Here is a 16,493-nt window from a genome sequence, read left to right on the forward strand (position 1 = left end):
GGAAATCCAGGAAACAGGTGAGAAGCATAAAGAATAATATTTGGGTGATGAGTGGAGAGAGAAACAGATGTGATTTTGTTGTTGCCATATACTTATGACACTGCCCTCTCCTTCCAACAGAGAGTAAGAATGGATGAGGAGTTTGGGAAAGAGACCACAAGCCTGGCACAGAGACTTTATATAGCACTGATGAGAGACTTCAGTTATCCAGATGTATATGCTGGAGTGCTGTCAAAAGCAGAGCAGCTAATTAATAGCCATTTGCCTTAGTGTTAATTTTTAATTCTTCATATGGCAGAGGAACCTATAAGGGGAAATTCTATTTTGGATCTAATTTTCACTAGCAGAAAGGAACTGGTTTCTGGAGTGAAAGTGATAGAAACTCTGGAGGGAAGTGACCAGTTTCCTAGATTTTGTGGTAAAGCAGAGGAAGTCTACCCATAGTCTGACACATGGTCAGATATGGAAAAGCAGATTTAAAATGCATTCAGAGTAAACATGGGTAAGTTCTCATGGAATAAAATACTTCAGGGAAGTCGGCCCAGGAGAGATGGGTGATATGTGAAAATATAAAGGGAAACAATTCCAGTGAAGAACAAAAATTATATTTGTTTGATGAGGCCAATTTGGATGCATAGAGATGTTACTAATCAACTTATATTTATAAAAGAAATGCACAGAAGATGGAAGCAAGTTCAAGCATCAGAGAATGAATATAAAAAACGTTTTTTGTTGTTTATTCAGTCATTTCAGTCTTGTTCAATTTTTGACTCCATTTGGGGTTTTCTTGACAAAGATATTGGAGTGGTTTGCCATTTCCTTCCAAAAGCTCATTTTACAGATGAGGAAACTCAATCAAATGGGGTTTAAGCCTAGGGTCCCATGGTCAATTAGTGTCTGAGGCCAAATTTGAACTCGTGTCTTCCCAACTGCAGGCTCCGGTGCTCTATCCCCAGTGCTACCTAGCTGCCCTTAAAAAATATGTTGTAGCCCTACAAACTTGATATCAGCAGTGCTAGCTCAGGATGGAAAGAAAAGGGACCAAAAGAGGGATGTGGGACCTTTGCACAGATGGGCATATAATAATTGACAATGTGGAGAATGCATAGCTGCTTAGTTCTCATTTCTTCTGATTTTCTGCAAAGGAGGGGGACCAGGAATGACAGCAAAAAATGATGGTACTACTGACACTTCAGATAAATAAGGAGATAGTAAAGAACACCTAACCAATCACCTGATCCAGATGAATCACTTCTTTGAATCCCGAAAGATCTGGCAGATGCTTTTGCTGAGCCATTGTCAGTAACTAGGAATAGGAGAGGTGCTGTAAGATTGGGAAAAGGCAAATGTTCTGATTTGGGCAGGTGGGAGTGTGTGAAGGGGGGTACCTAGCAAACTAGTGCTTAGCAAGCTTGGCTTGGATTCCTAGAAGCATCTAGAAACAGCAGCAGCTGGGCTTCATCAAGAACAGGTTGTTTCTGATTTAACCTCATTTCCTTTCTTCCTCCTAAGTAAGGAGGAGGTGGCAACAATATAACTATTGCAGAGCATGTTTTTTATAAAGTTTTTGTTAAATATCTCATTCTAACCTTGTGCAGAAGGTAGAAAGATATGGATTAAATAGGAATACAATCAGATGGATTGAAAAACTGTTTGAATTACTAGGCTCCAAGCATTTTATTGGTTTAATAAGCCAAGGTTTAGTATTGATTATTTTAATATTAGCGTGTCGGAGGTCCCACAGGAATTCAGATCTCTCTCTGGTTGGCCTGTTCCACATTTTTATTAGTGATTTAGATCAGCACACCAAGAGCATGCTCATCTTGCATGATGGCACAGAGCTGGTGGGAGTAGCTTGTGTACTGCGCAACAGTATCCAAAAGGATTTTGATAGAGCATGAGTTTGGGTCTGATAAGACGAAATGCATTAATGATGAATGGGAAGACTTGTACTCAGTTAACAAATCCAACTTCAGAAGTGTATAGTAGCAGATGAAAGGATAGCATTTATTCCTTAAAAAGATCTTGATTTTTTAATGGACTTTAGGCGTAGCAAGAATAAACAGTGTGATGCTGCAGCCAAAAATGCTAATAAAATCTTGAGCTTCGTTAGGAGGGGCATAGTTTTTAGCAATAGGAGAGGGAAAGTATTCCCTTTGTACTGTCATCAGACCTCATCTGCATTTAATTTTTTCTTAATTTAATTTAATCTTTAATTCTGACTACTATAGTTTAAGAAGACATTGATTAGCTAATGAGCGTCCAAAGGAGGACCACTAAGATAGTGCAGGGCCACGTGATATAAAGATCGGTCGAAGAAAGTGGGCACGTGTAGCCTAGAGAAGATGCCAGAAGCAGGCAAGAGGGGGAGACACATGACAGCTGACTTCAGGTAATTAGAGATGTCATGGTAGATTGGAAATTGCAAAAAAAAAAAAAAAAAGAGTTCAGACTAATGCCAGGAAAAACTTCCTAACAATTGAAACTGTCCACAAATGAAATAGCTACCGCTAGAGGCATAGATTCCCCTTCTTTGGAAGACTTCAGAGTGTCTTGACAACCTTATTTTGGGGGTGTATCATAGTGTTGATTTCCCCTTTTGTGTATAGATTGGAAGAGATGATCGTTGATTTGCCTTGCAGCTCTCAAATTTAGCAATTTGTTATGATAATTTAGTTTGTTTTACTAAGGAATCTGTTCTTCTGTGTGTTTTTCTGGGTAGGATTTAGGTCCTGAATACGAAGATGTATTTAACACATCTTTGCAATGGATTTTAGAAAATGGAAAGGATGTTGGCATAAGGTAAATACTTTTCTTTTGATTTTGTTTCCTCTATAAGAAAATGGCTTAGGTTTTAAACTCCCTCTTCACTGTTTTTAAACAGGTGTATTGGTAATGGCTCGAATGAAGATTTGACCAACATAACTGATGTACAATTCCTGCAGTCTACCAGACCTCAGATGTCCTTCTGGTGCCGCTTTCGGCGTGCGTTTATTACTGTGACCCACAGGCTGTTGTTGGTGTGCTTACTGTTGCTGTTGTGTTTTGGTGAGTTCTAGTACAGTCCTTCTTTATACAATGTTGGAGTTAAGGATTTTTGCCGTTGGTTAAAATAATAACTAATACACATGTTTCACTGTGTGGTTTGCAGAGTGCATTAACCTATATTATTTCATTTGATCCTCTCAATAACCCTGTGAGAGTAGATGTGTTCCCATTTTACAGTCTAGGAAACTGAGACTGGGAGATGTTAAGTGACATGCCCAGAGTCTTCCTTGTTCCCAGTACAGCACTCTCTCCAGTATACCATACTGATTATGTGCCAAGGAACTCTCAAGAAACATATTAAGTTGGATTTCAGGGGAGCCTTGTGGGATGGGAGGGTGGGAGTGGACATGAGACTTTTATTTATTTTTTTTACAGACTTTTGTCTTTTCTCATTGAAAGTTTTACTGGGGAAAATGATGTTAGAGAAAGTAGGAAAAAGATGTGATTTTTAAATTATCCATTTACTTTGAAATACTTTGGATATATATTTATCAAGAACTCTGAATGTCATAAAATGTTGCCATTCATGTTTATTGGTGAAACTTTTATTAGAAAGCAATTTCGTTCATTTCCTTTTTCTTTCCAACCCTTCTTAAAGTTATGTTTTTCAAAAATAATGTCCTTTTATTATTTGAGGAGATTATTTAGATAAGTTTAGACTCATCTGTTTGCTTTTGTAGTAATTCACTATTTTGAACTCATAAAGAAAATCTTTGTAAAACATTGTCATGTAGCTTTAGATTTTAAAATTAGGTTAAATATAAATGGATAAATGTTACAGTAATGGAGGGTGCTTTCTTAAGAAACATTTTAAGAAACAGTCTGGAAATTTCTTTAAGGCTATTTTTAATGTTTTAATTAGTGCTAAAATAATACTTTGAATCCTCATTCATTGTTGACTTTATAAATACTAAGCTTGGAAAACTAGCTTTCTAATAAATTTTAAGATTAAAATGTTTTTAAGGTATAGTCAAGCATAATTTTAAAAGCATATTTTAAAATATTTCAGGTGTAGTGATGGCTTGTGTAGTTCTTCATTATGTGAAATATCACTGGACGAAAGAAGAGGAAGAAACAAGGCAGATGTATGATATGGTGATAAAGATTATAGGTATGTAATTTTTAAAATTCTAAGATGTGCTTTTCGAGCAACATTTTGATAGTTATTTAAAAAGAAAAATATGTCAGGACCTCTTGAGTAACTAATGCAACCATAAAGTATGACAGTACCTTACTATATTTTCAGATGTGTTGCGAAGTCATAATGATGCTTGCCAAGAAAATAAAGATTTACAGCCATACATGCCTATTCCACATGTACGAGATTCTTTAATACCACCTCCAGACAGGTATGTTCAAAGCATGACTGAAGAAAATTAAAATGCAGGTGATTTTAAAATAGCATGTCCATTGAACTTTGCCTGTGTTTTTAGTGTCTGCCTCCTTTTGGACCCTCATAATCTGTTGTTCATCACTCTACCCTCCTCTTATTTTAGCAGCCACATAGGTGAGTTCTGGAACTAGACTCTTTTGTGGTCCTCATCTTTTTGCATGGTACTTCTCTCATTGCCCCCCTTTGTTTCATTTTATTTTGTGTTGGAGCCCAAGAACCCTTGACAGATGGAAAGAAAAGTCTTGGGATCCAAAATTGTATGACAGAAGAATATTTTGAGGGGAGGGGAGGGTTGGTGGTAAACACAAGTGGGCAATCAACTAATGCTGTTTCACAAGCAAAGCCATAAATTTTTTGTTGTATTTTTAAAAAAAAATTTAAAGAGAAATGCTACCTGATCTCTTACTGGGAATAAAAGATAATGTGGCATATTTCATTTTAATGCACAATGAATCAAGCTATGGGAATTTAATTTCATTTGGTCTCTCTTTTAGGAAAAAAATGAAGAAAGTCTGGGATAGAGCCGTTGATTTCCTGGCAGCAGACGAATCTAGAGTTCGAACAGAGACACGAAGAATAGGTGGTGTAGATTTTCTGGTTTGGAGGTGGATACAGCCAGCAGCATCCCGTGACAAAATTTTAGTGGTACCTTCTAAAGTTTGGCAAGGACAAGGTATGCAGCCCTTTAAGTCATCTTTTATTTTTAGTTCCGTCAAAGATTCAAGGCACAGGGAACAACTGTTTGAAGTCACTTTACCCTTTCTGTTCCTCAGTTTCCTTATCTGTAAAATACGGGATTAGATTAGATGACCTGTAAGGTTCCTTCCTTCTATAAATCCATGATCCTTTGGGACAGACCTAAACCTTTTGTTCTAAAAAGGGATTCAAATTATATAAAAGCAGGTCTCATCACATTTCAAATGGATCACTGATAGACAAAATTCTTAATCAAAGAATAAAGTGTTATGCAGTGGAAAGGTAGAACTTTGTATCACCAGTGTGATACTAAAAGCAGCCACTATGGATATGCAAAATATAAACTGTCTTCCTCAAAGACAAAACCAAGACATTTATTCAAACACCAGAAAGCCAAATCCATCCTAGTAACAAAGAAATCTATACGCATTATCAATTCAGGGAATATGGCCATCCCGAAGACTGCCCTCCATCAGGCCTTCCATAAACAAGCTCCCCTAGGCAAAATCACTCCCTCTCTCACTCATGCTAGCTACTTAGCCTCAGCTCTACCTTACTCTTCCAGCTCTGCCCTTCCTGCTCCTCCTGTTCCAGCAAGTTCCTCCTACCATTGACTCCATGTGACTCAGGCTGTGGGCTGGACCAAAACTCAAAGCAGGTCACATGGGCCTGTTAAGGGGCAGGGAAGATCTTCAACTTCAGATTTCCTTACCATTACACTAGTTTTGGAGTCAGGACACCTGATTTCAAATTCTATTTTTTCTTGCTAGTTTTGTGACTCTCAGCAAGCTATGTGAGCTCTGTAAAATGAGGATGACAACTTTGTGCTATCCATTGCCTAGGCTGGTTAGCACTATATAAATGTCAGCTATAATTATATCATCTTAATATAAAGATGGTATTAATCATCTTTGAATCTGTGTATACATCTTTTGTGCCTAGATTCATATCCTTTTATCATCATACCCACTCTGTCCTTTAAAAAACAATTATACACCCCCTGCACTCCCACCCCTTTTTGGCTAAGCTTGCACTCAGATTCCTTAAAAGTCATATTTTTCCCTCATCCCCCTTCCCTTCAGAAAAAAAATTTGCAGCAAAGCCATATGAACCCATAGGGTTTTATCACTTCTCCCTCCTTCTCTTCTCCCCTCCCACTATATTTTAGACATTGAATTTTACTTAGTGTGTATTTGGAATTGGAATATTTAAGAGATTTAAAGACTATATTAGATCCCAGTGCTGTATGACATAAGCACTGAATAATTTTAACACTTGACAATGTTGATTGGACAGATAAGACTTAATTTATTCATCAAGGTCATTAGTTATTATCTTTGAACATAGTAATTATTGAGGCTGGGAGAATACTTCAGTGAAAAATTTAGTGAACCAGTACATTTGTCTAGAGGTTGATGTACATGTTTTAATCTGACTACACCAACCAGCAGTGTGACTTTGAGCAAGACATTTAACCTCAGTTGTATTTTTCTTCATTTTAAAATGGGATTAATAATGGCAATCTTATCTGCCTTATAGACATGTTGGAAGGCTTTGATAGAAAAATGTGTTTGAAAGAAAAATTGGAAAGGATGAAATACTATATTATGTAGTATTTTGTATAACATTCTAAAACTATTGTAATGCCAATATAATTAATATAGTATCAATATATTAATTATTGATAATTGCTAGTGTTATTGGTACAATTAATAAATGTTATTTTATGTATGAGATAGTATCTCATCTATTGCCTTTTACTATTAGATAAGCCACTTTTTTCTTCACGACATTGAACCTTGTTTGTCTTATTTATGATGAAAATGAAACCAGTGAGTTAGTGATTGTCAAAATTATAAAATGCAGAGTTAGTTTGCAAGGTCAGAGTGCCTGTATTTTGTCCTTTATACCATATTGCTTTCCTAGTTACATGGGTGTCTCCTTTTTCTTATGCTTGTTTTACTGTTGTGGTGCCCATTGTGTTTAATGAAGTCTTTGTTTTGTTGGACATTACTGGAATTAAAATTATCGCTGCAGAAACTGACATCTTGTTAGTTGATGGTGAAATAGAGCCTCTGTTGCTAAATTTAGATTCAAGACTAGTTTCCAAATGCATGGTTTACTTTTTTATTTTGGTATTTGAAATTTAGGTATGTCTTGTGGGAACGTGGGATATTATGCCAAGTCACATTTTTGCTTAAGCTTTTTGTCAATATCTCCCAAGGACCAATTAAAGTTAAATTATTTCTACAAAAGATATCTCAGGCCTTCAAAGAATTTAAATAATGTTTCTGTTTGAATTCTATTTCCAAATTTTGATTAAGACAACTTATTACCCATCCAGTGCCAACACATTAATTTCTTAAGTATGATACTGTTGATTTAATTGATCTTTGCTGACACATTTTTGTTAACTGAGTATGAGAATATTTGCAACACCCCTAAATTTGAACAGAGAATTGCAAGCCCAGCTTTTCTTTTAAAACTGAATTTATTTTTCATTATAGCAGCAAAAATGAACCACTGGAAAATGGATTAATTTTGTTGAAAATATCAGGAGTTTTATATATTCCATTTCCTTTTGCCCTTTCATTTCCCCCCCACAAAGAAATCCTCTTGATTCCCACAACATAATGAAAACCCGAGTCTTCCGTAGGCACACAGTCGCCCTCATGTTCAACTGAAAATTTACCATTTGTTTTTCCTTTTAAGTTCATGATGGCCAGACCCACCACAGATGGCTAGCTCCAGCTTGCTGTGATGCCCCTTTTGTGCAGTTTTGCTGGTAACATCACACTCACCTTTGTTCTTTGATGAAGCCGACCTCTAGAGGTCAGGTAAGTTCTGTTTCTTACAATATTGCGCAGTTCTGTGAAGTTTTTATTTTGTACCCATTGGGGTATAACATTTAAAAATAAAACTTTACAAAACCGTGTGCTATTTAAACCAAAAAAAAAAAGAAAAAGGACTTGTCTTAGTCCTTTGTAGCAGGATTCAAAGGTTATTATGATGTCACCAGCAAACTAAGCAAAGGAGGTAGGATTGGGGTGGGAGGGAAAGGGATGTCTCACAAAAATGGAGCTCTTGATCCACAGTGGAGCTGGAAGTCCTACATCAGAAAATGGTGAGTGTGTAAGTTTGTTCTTTGTTTTACAAAATCATACTCACCATTACTTATTGAAAACAGCATTCATCTAAAAGGTAATAAAGTTATATTGAGAACACAAAATCAAAACACTAAAAAACCAGTCACAATTTTTTTTCCAACTGATCATCCTACAAAGTTAAAGGGCTACTTTATTTCATATCATGAACTAAAGATAGTCTGGATTTTGCCAGGTAGAATAACAGTCCTCTTTTAAATGCAAATGTGAGTGTAAAAAGGATACATTAAAACAAGAACTTAAAACTCATCAGACTTGATTTAAATTAGTGCCTGATTTTAATGGACATATAATCCTGGTATAATATTTTATAATTAGATTTTGCAGTAAGATAATTATGAGATTTTGTGGAATGACCTCAGATTGCTTTTACAAAGCTCCCAAGGTACTTTTAAAGATGATTACTTTCACTTGCTTTTCCAAACTGTGAAAACTAGATTTCTCCTGATTTGGAGGTTCTGATGCCTCTAAAATATCTAGAACATCATTAAAATTCCTATCTAAACCTCAGTTAAATTATAATGATGTTCATAATTTTTTTAATGAAGACAGGTGGGAAAAGAGGAAATCTCTGTGCATGTGGCAAAAGGTAGTCTTGGAGTTTATTTACACTGGGCCTCAAATGAAATATATCATTGTGAGACTGCTTTTCAAAAAGTGTGAACTAGATTCTCACTGTCAAGCAGGCTTCAAGGGAAGTGTTAAGTTTTCTCTTCTGGTACTTCTACTTAACCTCCAGTGGTTTAAAAAAAAAAAGTTTGTGTTTCTGTAGATTCTTTTAGGTTTTTAAATTACTTTATTTCAGTAAACTTGTGATTCATTTAGTGTAAGTATTATCCACATTTGACAGGAAAGGAAACTGATGTGGTGCCCAGAACTTCTTTTGCCTAAGGATCCCACAGATAGTTCAGGTCAGAGCTAGGATTCAAACTCAGGTCTATAGACTTGAAAATCCTTATTCTTCCCTCTCCACCACAATGCTTCTCTTCAGTGGAGTTCAAAATGGACTTTAAAGTTTGCTATATATAGTATATCCCAAGGCTTGTTGGAGTTTGCCAAATATAGAACTTAAAGGAATTTTTAGTTAATTCTGTTTATACTTGGTGAGACTTCATAACTGTATAGATTGTTACAAAAGTAAAATAGTGAAAGAGCAGACTTTCCCTTACTTTAATATGATATACACATGTGTATAGCCATATTACAAACATTCAAATTATTTTGATCTCATTGTATACTGTTAAAATGATGTAATGTTAACAACTGGCACGTACACACACACGCACACACACACTTTACAGAATACAAAGGTTTTTAACCTGTGTTTTGCAGTTGAGTAAATAAAGGGACAGACAGGTCAAGCAGCTTTCTGTAGATCATCCAAGATTCCAATTCTAAAATCTTTGTTCTTCTCCAGCTGCCTCAAAGAATGGAATGTGACTGCTCCTCATTAAATTGGAGCTGTGCTGCTCCTCCACAATGTAATAACTCCTAATACCTGAAATGAGTTTGTTTTTTTGGAGCATTGTACTACTTAATAGAGTAGGTAAAACTTTTTTTCTTACTGTGCCAAAAAAAGACAATTGCAATTTTTGATTAGGCACTTTAAAAAATGAAACCTTTCCTAAGCTTTCAAGTTGTGAAGTGTATGTTATTATTACAACCTTGATTTCTCCCAAGAAATACATCAAAAACTTGTAGTATTTACCAAACAATACAACTTTCACCCCAAAAGATAGCTCTAAGGACTCTGAAATTGACTTGATTCCTTCTGTGGAGGGTAAAAGTCTCCATCTGCAAGGTCTTTGCCATCCCTTCCGAAGATGGCCGGTCTTTAGTCCATAGAATTAAGAGTAGGATTTTTGGGTTAGGTGGAGAAGAGTTATGCCATTCATTATGGGACATATGTTCTTTCTTCTCAGCTGGAGCATCAGAAATTGAGGAAGTAGGAAAACCTAGAACTTGACTGATCTAAGAGCCAAACAGAAACACTTTTATTACTATAGAGGTGTGGAGAATCATAAAGCTTCACAAACATCCATGCATGTGGAAATTGAGGGGATCGGTGACCATGAGGCAAGAATTCATTGTGCAGAAAGAAAAAAGCCCTCTCAATTTTATTATAATTTTTAGCCCCTAGACAAATAATGAACTTTTTTAATTGCTGCCCCAGGCTACTAAGTTATCAACTACCTTAACCAAACTATCAGAGTTGTCATAACATCCCTTCTTGACAACTCTTGCTTCCCTTGAAATGGTGGAAGCAGAGGGATTCATTAATTTTTTTTTAAAAATGAAATACATGTCTATAAAGGGGCATAACCACAAAATACTAGTAAAATTGATTTGTTTGTGTTTTCTAGCATTTCATTTAGATCGAAGAAATTCACCACCAAATAGTCTGACGCCATGCCTAAAGATTCGAAATATGTTTGATCCCGTTATGTAAGTATGATAGCTATAGATACCAAATGATTTATTCTGTAGATCTTCTGAAGATGAGATAATTTAGTTAGAAGTATGAAAATGTATTTCATATACCCTTCTCAAGCTGTAGCATTGGAATCCTAACCAGATCTCTCACCATGATATGGAGGTGACCCTCAGGGCCTCAAATTCTTTGCCAGTGGAGTGCAAGTCCTAGCAGGGCCTTCCAAGTTGACGTGCTTATGTTTCTGTCCTCTAAGGACTGGTCCACCTAAATGGGAGGCCCTCATCACCAGCATGGTTCTGTGATTGTGACTTTTTCAGCTGTAGCAACTAAAGTATAGAAAAAGGGTTTTCATCTAAGTAGAAAGAGTATCCTCAGTAACACATCCCACAGAGATCCTTTGGGTATACTGACAGGTGGCTGTACATTTTCACTTTAAATATTGTAATTGTAAAAAATATATGTCCTCTTGTTAATAATGCCTGAGGTACATTTTGTGTATAAGACTAGCCGTCAGGCACACACTTCACTCCTATCTGACATCATGTAGAAGTAGATGTAGATGGCAATAAAATAGTACATTTTTGTAATTGTATCAAGCATGCCTAAGAGACACTGTGGATAGAGGAGTAGTCTTGAAATTAAGACCTGGTCTGACTTCTGCTCTACTCTCGCTGTCTGTGAGCAAACCCCTTAACTTCTCCGTGTACTCAATGTACTTGTGTTACTAATTTGCTTGGGTAGAAGCTTTAAAACTATATCTTTCTACACCAGTTAAATCAGTTACTACATCTACATAAAAAGGTATGTTCAAGTATATTTGTCCCTTCATAATAATTTACAATTATATTTTACCAAATGGTTGCCCTACCTAGTGTTGTTTTGTAATAAGATTTTTCATATATTGCAACCAAATTCCACTGCATAAAAATCAGTTACCTTACTGCCCATGTAGAGCACATTCATAGAATTGTCCCCCTATAAAATCATTTCACTTAATGAAACCATTTGATGATATGCTTATAGAATGACTTTCATTCTCATTTGACATCCTAACTTTTTAAAAACCCCTGTCATGATAATGATGAATTATATCCAAGATAGTGATTAAAACATTTTTTTCTCCAAAGCATGTTCTGTCAATTTTTTTTTTATTTCTAAGGAACTGGCAAAAGATGAAAAATTTCCAGGTATTGCACCTATGAGCTTTTGAGTATAGATGATACATTTTAAGTCAGTGAAACTTTTTATATTCCACTGCTTTCCTTTTAAATATCATACTAGCCAGCTAAAGCTCATTACAACAAATAGCTTGCTGGGAAATTCTTTGATTACTAAAATATCCTAGTAGAATGTCTATTTTACTGTATTATAATGTTCATTTTAATAAAGGTTTTTTAAAAAGTCAAATATCTTTCAGTTTTCATGGATATTCACCCTTATAACTGACTCATGAGTTATTTAATTAATATGACTTTATTAAAGTGATGTATGAGGCAATATTTATATTCTTGAGACATATTTTTGGAAGTAAAATTTCAAAGTAGAAAAGCACTTGAGCTTTTACATAAATATAAGCATTTTATAATTTCAGCTATTCAAAGCTTATGTACTGTACCTTATGACCAGACCACAAGGAAAGCTTTATTTTGCTACAAAAAAAAATGTAGCTTAACACTGTGGCTAGAAAGAAAAATCAAGATTTTAAGAAAGTAGCACCTTAAGCATAAAAAATCACTCAGCATTAATCCTATATTTTTTAACATAGTTCCCATTCTTTCAGAAATGCCATCATTTTAACATTGGTAAAGTGACATCATTTGAAGGTTCATAATAATTTGTTAGATGCTAGGATGAGTTTAAATATTATTCAGCCAATACTTACTCAGCATCTATTAAGTGAAGCAAAAGCAAAAATTTACATACTAAATTGCTTTCTTTGGAAGGGAAAACTGGTAGCCCTTGGGGGCAGGGAAAGGTACTTGAGCTGCTTTTTGAAGGGAGCTGGAGTTGCTCTTCAGTGGTGATTAATACAGAGGATAGCTTGTGAAAAGCACCCTGAGGTGGGAGATAGAAGGGAAGCACATCCTTATTCTGTCCAAGAATGTGTTGTATAAAAGCCTGAAATGGTGAAGGGATTTTGAATTCCCAAAGAGTTTGTATTTTATCATAAGAAACAAGAGGGTACCAATGCAGAGAGCTTTTTTAGCAAGAGATTGAGTGATGTGTTTAGACCTGTGCTTTAGGAATATCAGGTTGGTAAGAATGGATTGGCAAGAAGAGGTACTTGAGGCAGGAAGGGGATTCCAGAGACAATCACAGTTGTCCAGGCAAGAGGTGATTCTTTTTAATATGAATTTTTTTAAATCGTAACAAATATCACTGTGCATCTTTTTGAAATAATGAATTCTGATAGGCATATTGCAACAGTGTTTTTTTTTTATTGAATAATTGTATGTAAATTTTTAAAATTGATTTTTAGGGAAATCGGGGATCATTGGCACCTGGCAATTCAAGAAGCAATTTTAGAAAAATGCAGTGATAACGATGGCATCGTTCACATTGCTGTAGACAGAAACTCATGTGAGGTAAATGAGCTTGCATGCATTCATTTCATTGATTTGGCATAATGAAATGAAACTGACTGTAATTATTATTTCATTGCAGGGTTGTGTTTATGTTAAATGTCTATCTCCAGAATATGCTGGAAAGGCTTTTAAGGCATTACATGGCTCGTGGTTTGATGGTAAGAAATTTGTTTTATAAAACATTTTGGGAAAACGTGATTTTATGTATCAGAATCACTCAACATTTCAAATAAAAGAGGAACCCATTTAGATCCATATTTAGTATTCATTTATGTTTCAAGGTTGTGCATCTTTCAGTAGCTTTTTTTCTTATAAGAGCTAACTGTAGTATTTCTTCTTAGAATCTAAACCATTCTTTGTATTTTACAACAGGAAAATTGGTAACAGTAAAATACCTGCGACTGGATAGGTACCATCACCGTTTTCCCCAAGCTCTCACCTGCAGTGTTCCCTTGAAACCATCAAGCAAACATATGAACTCCATGTCTCATCTCCGTCTTCAGACAGGCACAGCTCCCACTCAGGGAAGCTCCTGAGAGAGGCTTTGTCCCACTGCTAAGACTGTTATTCACAGCAGGAAAATCCCTGTTTGGCTGCCGGTCTTCCTTTTTTATTTTTTTTTTTTTAAGCTTTTTGTATGAAATATTTTCATTTTTGAACACAGGTCTGCTTGAATGTTCCAGAAATCTTCATTTTCCAAAGGGACTTATTGTAACATTGAACAAATAGAACAATTGCTTCCTGTCATTTGGGGAACTCAAATAAACCAATGCATTTAAAGTTTTGCATGAGGAACATTGAATTTATTAAACATTTTTCATTACGGTGGTTGTACATTGCACCAAGAAGTGTTTTAATAACCACATAAAAGCATGGTGAAGAGACAAAGACTTCTTGCATTTCCGTAGTTTCCTATGAACTAATGTTGTGAGTTTTTGTAACCAACCACCTACATGGTTCCTGATGACTGATAGGTAAAAATGTTAATTTCAGAATTTAATCTTAGGTTTCTGTTGGGATAAGAGATTCATTTGCTGCCGCTGGAATATGGGGAAATTTATTTGGCTTTCGTGGTTGCATATTAGTGTGAAGGGATGCAGATATATTTAAACTGGTTTTTGTATATACATGTAAATGCTGGTGGTGGCAAAGGTAGTCCTGTTCTGTGAGGATGTCTGCATTAATGCAGTGAATAAGCTTCCTATTTTATTCATAACCTAATGTTTTATATTATATATAAATATATATATAAATATATATATATATATATAAATATATAGGCTGTACCATCACTTAGGTCAATCAGCCAAACACCTTAAAGTATTAGCTACCAGTTTAAAATATCTTTTATAGGTTTTATATAAAACGTCTGGCTATGATTTTGTGTGAAAAGTTCTGATACCAATTGTAATGAATTCAAATTTATGTAAGCAATAAAGAAGCAATTGGCAGATACTGGAAAAATATTTTGTGAAAAGCTGTATTTATTGTAACAGGACTGTGACAAAGAACCATTGGGATTGAGTCATTCTCCCAATCTATTTATAATTTAATAAAGTCTTAACCACCCAGTTATCTGTAAAGTTGGAAGCAGTGTACCATTTTGCAATAAAATGTACATTTGTTTGACAAATAATATTTGCGATTTTGGGTTTGAGAGCTGGAGTTATAGTAAATGTACAAGTGACAATTACTTTGTGCCTCAGTATTAAAATTCAACTATTGATAAGTTATTTTATTACTGTTGATAATTTCTGAGTAAGAATGATTGCTGAGCAAAATTTCGTTGTCTTCTTCTGATTGGCTCTCCTAATATCCTGTTGATACAGCATATCTATCAATTCTTCAGAAGGAATTCTGCATAGATAGCAAGCCTGGAAATACATGAGTTCTAATAATTTTGTTTAAAGCTCAGTTTTTTTTCCCTGTTTTTGTAAATGTGTTGGGTTTGCAGCATGAACTTGCACAGATAATGCACGTTTTCTGGTTAAGTAAACATGATGCACACTTCTGCAACACAAAACCCTATTGTGCCTTACCTTCGTGCTTTTGTGGGCACCATGTTTATGAAGAATAAAAGGTGGATTTGTTAACTGAAGAGAATACATTTAAAATTCTCAGTTTACGTCTCAGATGCTAAAGTGTGAAAATATAAATACATAATATATAAATTAACTGATCTTGCTGTATTTTATGTGCATCATAGTGATTTGTTGACTTGAGCTTAGTGACCCCATCTTGTGACCTGTTGCAAGAATGAATGTAAAAATAGCTGTGGCATTTTAAAAGGTCACCTTTTGATGCAAATGCATCTTTCCCTTGCTTCTAAAATATATTTCATGTAAACATTGTACGTTTATTGTAATATGTACTATTATGCCGCATATTTTACCTACAACTGTTTAAGCTGACCAATATCCCTTCCTGCAAGACAGATGGGAATGTGTATAATAACCTAGACATTTGAGACGTTCAGATGTTTGATGTAATTTGTCACTTGTCCTGTTTAAAAAAAACACAAAACACAAAAAGAAAAAAAACTCTAATTAAAAGTTTATTAGGGGTTTTTATATATGCCTGGCCTTTTTTTTTTAAATGCCTTATTTGTGTCTGCCTTGCTTGTCTTTTTTCTTTGGTAAAAAATGATAGTTTTTGCTAAATTTTTCTAACAATCTTGTTGAGTGACTCCTTTATCATCCAAACAGTTCCTAATGGTGCTTAGGATTAGCAAGAGTATTTCTCCTTCCTTTAGGCAAAGATTGTAAAAATTCTTAAGACAAAATAGGAGTATGGGCTGAGCAGATAGAGGATAATAATTTTCAGGAGTTGTACTTGTTTGAGGAGAGAGATCTCCCCAAAACAGTGTAAAAGTTGAGAATAACTCCCTTGTTCCTCTCACTTTTTCATCCTTCCCTTGGGGCTTATCCGTTAAGTGCCAGATACTAGAAATAGAAAGCTAGAAAAGGACCAGTCTTATCTTCCAGAAGTTTGTCTTCTGGTGAGGGAAATAAACATACAAAATATACCTACAGTAAATACAAAGGGGGGAATCAGAAAAGGCCTTCTGCAGAGGTGCTCAAGCTGATCTCAGAAGGAAGCTCACATCATAAAAACAGTTGGTGTTGGATTGTTACAAAGATGGCAATGTGCTACCAGGTTGTATTAAAAAAGAA

At 35.2% G+C, this 16,493-nt stretch overlaps 1 protein-coding gene across 2 annotated transcripts in view; it reads left to right on the forward strand.

The window, feature by feature from the left end:
- LEMD3 (LEM domain containing 3) overlaps window positions 1-15,890 on the forward strand; it is an 86,638-nt gene extending 70,748 nt beyond the window's left edge. The window contains exons 5-13 of one of the 2 annotated variants that reach the window (XM_072655278.1): window positions 2,723-2,802; window positions 2,885-3,048; window positions 4,058-4,159; window positions 4,295-4,397; window positions 4,936-5,114; window positions 10,665-10,746; window positions 13,215-13,320; window positions 13,400-13,478; window positions 13,693-15,890. In XM_072655278.1, the coding sequence (XP_072511379.1) occupies window positions 2,723-2,802; window positions 2,885-3,048; window positions 4,058-4,159; window positions 4,295-4,397; window positions 4,936-5,114; window positions 10,665-10,746; window positions 13,215-13,320; window positions 13,400-13,478; window positions 13,693-13,856 (1,059 nt within the window). In that variant the 3' untranslated portion in view covers window positions 13,857-15,890. Of the gene's footprint in view, window positions 1-2,722; window positions 2,803-2,884; window positions 3,049-4,057; window positions 4,160-4,294; window positions 4,398-4,935; window positions 5,115-7,849; window positions 7,975-10,664; window positions 10,747-13,214; window positions 13,321-13,399; window positions 13,479-13,692 lie in introns of those variants that run through there. The other variant, XM_072655279.1, reaches the window with a different exon arrangement.
- Window positions 15,891-16,493: the final 603 nt, after the last annotated feature.

This window comes from Notamacropus eugenii, chromosome 3 (genome assembly GCF_028372415.1).
Source record: "Notamacropus eugenii isolate mMacEug1 chromosome 3, mMacEug1.pri_v2, whole genome shotgun sequence".
NCBI classification, from domain to species: domain Eukaryota; kingdom Metazoa; phylum Chordata; class Mammalia; order Diprotodontia; family Macropodidae; genus Notamacropus; species Notamacropus eugenii.